Source organism: Physcomitrium patens, chromosome 8 (genome assembly GCF_059467195.1).
Source record: "Physcomitrium patens ecotype Gransden chromosome 8, ASM5946719v1, whole genome shotgun sequence".
NCBI lineage: Eukaryota > Viridiplantae > Streptophyta > Bryopsida > Funariales > Funariaceae > Physcomitrium > Physcomitrium patens.
Window position 1 is genome coordinate 11258429 of NC_143417.1, and position 6000 is coordinate 11264428.

The following is a 6000-nucleotide window of genomic DNA, read 5'->3' on the forward strand; positions in this document are numbered from 1 at the left end:
ATAGTTTGGCATGATATTTTTATATATTTTTTCTCTCCATGCATTAATTTCAATATCTTGGTACGAAACTGTCTAATTTTAAGTTTCTCCTCTCTTTGCATATTGTTTAATGCACATTTCTTGATATTTGAAGGATTATCTAAAATCAAATGTATCTTTCTATGTAAACAAAGTTAAATATTGTGCTCTTAGATGGATTATAATAGTTTTTTTTTCTATTTTAATGTAATTTAATATTATAGGAGCTCCTAAAGATGACTTTTAAGAATTAGAATAAGATTAAAGATTGTAAGTTGGTCCAAAAAGAAATTTAAAATTTGTTTTTGTTTTTGTATTTTGTATTTTTTTTTTTTTTTTTTGTATTTTTTTCATTATTCTAATGCTAACACAAATAACTTTTATTATGTTAGGAATATTTTTGCCACAAGTTGTGAAGCATATGTGACTCCTAGATTGCAACTATTTATCTATTTAGATTTGTCTTTGTACTATCCTAAAACTTTACATTACTCCTTACTATATATATATATATATATATATATATATATATGTATATATTAGTATTATAAGATATTGATCATGCAAATGATTTATTTTCCAATTTAGCCATAAAAAATTTATCTTACTTAAAAACCAAGTAAAGATTACAAGCCTCTTTATTTAATAGTATTACTTATACTTAAGACTTAATGTGGCAAGAAAAAAAAAAAAAAAAAAAAAAACTAAAAACTAAAATTATGTCTAAATTTTATATGATTATAGATAGTTGTATATATATGGTCTAGCCACATTAAGACTATATTATCTATAACTAATTAAAAATTGGTTGAGATTTAGAATTAAAAAATAAAAAAAAAAAAAAAAAAAAACATACTAAAGTTATGTCTAAATTTTGATTCACATGTTGTTTGTTTATCAATGCCTGACCAAAACAAACCAAAGGATTCTTTCTATCTTGCTAATTTGTACCTATTTTATCATTTTTAATTTCTAGTCCATATTTGAGACTAAATTATTTAAAAATATCAAATTTTTTTGATATATATACATATATATATATATATATAGATGTTGTTTATGGTTAGAACAGATTTGTGTGCATATTTTCTTATAATTTCTTGATAGTTTTATTTGATGATTAAATATTTCAAAAAAATTCTTCTTAAATTGTAGTTTATAGAGGCATATTAAAAACTTCTAATACCACTATAAAGAAGTAACAAACAAATAGACACTCCTCGCTTATTTCTTTTGGATTTATAATCATTATATTAATATCAATGCAAATTGACATATCTTATTGAGATTGCCTTTAAAAATTATCTATTCTAATTTTGTGGTTGCTTTAGAATATTGGTTTATTATTTTATTAAATTATATTCAAAGCTTCATGTTTTTTTTAGTTTGATTGGATTCTCCACGACATCTTGACATATTTCTTTGATCCAAGATTGTGAGAGTAATTGTAATATTTGATGTATTTATCTAGTTTGAATTACATTTATTAACTTGTTTGAATCTAATTATAGAGTGTGTAATAGTATAGAAGGCTTACAAAATGGATATTTTGTTATATTTATTTGTTTCAATTAAAAGATAAAGTAGCCAATTCAATTTAAATTTTTCTAGTGGTTTTACAAAATTGTATTTATTAAAGCTAGTTGGATACTTTTTACATAATGGACTCATGTTGCTCTTTGTAATTACAATGAATTATATTTATTTATCAATTATATTTGTATTATTAATTATTTTTTCTCCCTCAATTAGAGTAGTAGAAAAAATACTAAAATTGAATTATGTGGTTAAATGTATCAATATTGGTTATATTGTTTATTGACTGGTAGATATTGAATTCTGTCTTCGTTATTTTGAGAAAATTTGGTTTGGTGCTGAAATGTAAAGACTGATGTAGGATTTAATGCTTTGTCTTTCTACAATATTAGATTTAAAACCTTCACTAATCTTTTTATTAAAATGATAATTTTTCACTCTTTGAAATTTTAATTCTTTTATATTTAGGCGCTTTTTATTTTATTTTATATTTTTATCTACTTTTATGCAAGAATTAAATTATACTATCATACTCTTACACCAAAGTTTTATAGTCATTGATTATGTCTAGACTTGTGCCTAAGCATGTTGTCAAAATATATTAGTGTGTTTTGATAAATCTGTCATTATCCACATTGTGCTGTAAGTAATTTTTATTTATTTATTTATTTATTTATTTATTTTTAAGCTTATAATATTGTATTAAGTTAGGATTTTTGTTGTGAGATTTATATAGTAAACACTTCTTCCCTAATGCACATCCTTGTCTTACTAATATTTTTAGTAATTCTTTTAAGTACCTTTTAATTTAAGAAAATATATTTAAGCAAGATTTGGGTCTAATTAATAGATTAAAATAGTCAATCTATACCATAATTCTTTTTGTTAGTTATTAGATTAATAATCTCTATTTCTATTTTCTATCATTTATTTAATAGAAATATGCATCTATATATATATATATATATCTTTGCATCATATTATATAATCCTCAATATATATATATATATATATATCTAATAGAAATAGAAGAATAATACAAAGTCTTGGTTTTATTGAATTGTCATTATGTTGACTCTCTTCCAAAATTTGATCCCTCTGGGCTATTACTTGTACAAACACTTTCAAAAAAAAATTGGTAAATCTTTGAGGATAATCCATGTTAGAATTTTAAGTGATTGAGCTATTTTATTAATTTTTGATTCTTTGTCACTTTTGTATTAAATTTTATATTTTATGATTGGAATGTATCTAATCTTATTTAAGTTTTGTATAAAACCTATATCTATATTTATATTTTAGATAGAAGTATTATTTTTTATATAAAATCTCAATAAAACGTTATGCATCAAAATATTTTTTTATCTAATTGAAGTAGCCATTGAAAATGCAAATATAAATAAAATAAAAGAAGTTATTTTTCTACAAAACATGCAATATTAACATAACTAATTAAGCATTCTATTTTTTTTTTGTACTACCTCCTTGTCAAAAATATTAACCTTATAATCTGTTCTAAAGAGAAAAACTACTACACTTCTTGAAAAAACTTTCAAGAAACTTTTACTAAGTTAAGAAAAAATTAGATAAGGGCCACTAATTTTTGTAATGTAGCTATAAAAAAAAACTTCCACCAAATGGAATTTGCCTTTGCAATTTGTTAGAATCTTTGTATAACCGTTGCACCCAAAACCACTCTAAAATTGATTTGTGCCTGTGCCTTGTATACATTGTCTATATGACATGGTTAAAATATTTTAATATTATTTTTTCATTCATTTTTTTCAAAATAAAATAAATAAAAATAAAAACATGCTTTACATTCAATCACACTTTTATCACTCTTCCATGCATTTATTTTACCAAATTGCCATCTTATCCTCAATCAAAGTTATTACCCTTAAAAAACCCAAATGCAGTGAATTTTTACTTAAGTTGCTAAGCTATTGTATAATAACATTTGAGAATCAAAGTCGTTGTTTTTGTACAACATATCTATTTTAAATATATTTCAAATATTCTTCTTCCTCCTCCCTCCCTCCCGATCATTCATTAATCCATCCATCCATTCTCTCATTCTTTCCTTTCATTCTCTGTCTGTGCTTGCTTCCTCCGTCATTGTGGTCTCTCATTCTCTTTGGTTATTTGTTTGTTTTGTCTGTGTCTGCGCCTCTGCCTGGCTCCCTTTTGTGTGTGTGAGTGTGTTGTTGTTGTGGTTGTTGTTGTGATTGGAGTGAGAGAGAGAGAGAGGGAGACGTTGTAGTAGTAGTTGTTATTTGAGGAGGAGGAGGGAGCAGTGGGGGAGTTATGGCGCAACAGCTGCTTCGTCCCTGGGCAGTGCGATCGGCGTCTGCATTTCGGCAGACGATGGCTCCCTTCTTCCAACGCTTCTCCACGGCCACAGTGGTGGACAACCTCCGATACTCGAAGTCGCATGAGTGGACGAGGCTGGAAGGCGACACCGCCGTGGTGGGGATCACGCACCACGCGCAGGAGGCGTTAGGCGATGTGGTGTTCGTGGATCTGCCGGAGGTCGGGAAGGCGATCTCGCAGGGGGACTCGTTCGGGAGCGTGGAGAGTGTCAAGGCCGTGAGCGATGTGTATTCCCCTGTGTCCGGGGAGGTTGTGGAGGTCAACAGTGAGCTCACGGAGTCGCCTGGATTGGTGAACAAGGGTCCGTTTGAGGAAGGTTGGATGATGAAACTCAAGCTCAAGGATCCCGCTGAGGTTCAGTCGTTGCTGACTGCTGAGAGTTACAAGCAGTACATCGAAGAGGAAGGCCACTGATAAATTTCTTTCTTCTCGCTTATGAAGAAACACTTCTTGAAATAAGAGGATCTCATATTGGTTTTGAGATTTTAGGGGCCGCATAGAATTCTTAATGTTCCCCTCTGAATTTTGCTCTAGTGTGGACGTCTTGGCAGTTTTGGCCAGGGCAAGCAACATGTGGTCAGAGCATTTAGGTCTGGTGCTATACGTGCGGTAGAATTAGAGGTTGAAGATGAATCAGACGCATCGGGGTTTAGAGGTATATGTGACACTCAGGACGAATGTCATGAGAAGAGGCACAATGAATGAGAAGTTCTTCGATTTGTTCTCTACAGCAGTAATGCCATGGTTTCTTCATTTTTCGAAGGTTCATTTTCGTGGATGGATACTTGAGCTGGATTTGACAAAAAAAACCCCCCACTTGATAAGCACAAGTTCTTTGGAGATTTCAAGATTTTAGAGGTCGGTTTAGGGCGGACGGTTTCAAACTCTCCTTCAAGATTTACCAAGTGGCTCTGCACGTAGGAGTGTATTTGTAAGCTATGACATGGTTGCATGAGGGTTATTTACGCGATACTCGTGGTCTGTGTTTCTGTGCGGCATTTTGGGATTCTGCGTCATACATTACGCCATTCTAGTCGGATTCGAAATCGTCCGAATGTCGGTAAGTCGCAGCAATTATGAAAGATTTACCTTCTTTATGACCTACATTCGAGTGTGTGTGTGTAAGGGAGATACTATCATCTGATTCTTCGTTTTGCCTCGTGGTCATCATCAGAATAAAGGGGATTTCTTTCACACCCCCAAAAACCCTTAACAGCCCCCTTCGCCCAGGGAATCGCAGAATATGCACTATTTCTGCCGCGGAAACGTTCGTGTCTCAGCATCTTTCGTGTTTACACCTAGGCCTTGTCTTTTAGTGAATCATCGCTACTCCTCGTGACAGAGATCACTACCATCTCCCCAAGAACCGTACTAGTATTTTTGTAACTTGGTAGAGTACTTCATGTAATCTTATGACCTTGCCATGCAGCTGATGCTCTTTCTCCTGAAGCATATTTTTTCTGCCGAGATCTGCAACCCACTTAACGGGATGACTCGTTCGGTCTAGAAATGCAAATTCTCCACTTCAAGGTGTCTTATTAATGAAATTTTTGAGCCGTGGTTTGTAGAGTCGTTGGGTTTTCATCGGGATGGTTTGGAAGAGGGAGATTTAATAGTTTGCAGGGGTGTGCGGACAAGAGAAGATCCCAGTATAATCTAAAAAGTACATCTCTGCGTTTTACGCTGACCATTGGATTGCGCCGGATTACTCAACACGATCATCACCGACGACACCATGGGTGTCTGGGTCGAGCAGCCAAGACCATGACGGCCGCCGCAGGTAAAATGAGGATATTACTGCATAGAGTGTTTTTTTACAATATCTCCCACCACTTTTAGTTTTTTGAACTGCATTCCATCCCTCTTGATTCACGTGAGTCCAGGATATTGATAGTCTGTGAACTCAGGCCTACATTTTTGTATCTGCAATGTACATTGAGGTCAGTTGCAAGTTCCTTCTGTTAAATGAGTGTGGTAAATGTGTGGGGCATGTGTAGTAGTGCATATACAAGCCTTCAAGACACATGGAACATCACATGAATCGCTGGCTTAAAACGTTTTGAACATAATAGT

At 32.1% G+C, this 6000-nt stretch overlaps 1 protein-coding gene across 1 annotated transcript; it reads left to right on the plus strand.

The window, feature by feature from the left end:
* Positions 1-3667: 3667 nt before the first annotated feature.
* LOC112285444 (uncharacterized) lies at positions 3668-4685 on the plus strand. The gene has a single exon (XM_024526283.3). The coding sequence runs from the start codon at positions 3862-3864 to the stop codon at positions 4339-4341; it is 480 nt and encodes a 159-aa protein (XP_024382051.1). The 5' UTR covers positions 3668-3861; the 3' UTR covers positions 4342-4685.
* Positions 4686-6000: the final 1315 nt, after the last annotated feature.

Excerpts from the sequence above, each read along its gene's own strand:
- LOC112285444 (XM_024526283.3), top strand. The coding sequence starts at position 3,862 with ATGGCGCAACAGCTGCTTCGTCCCTGGGCAGTGCGATCGGCGTCTGCA.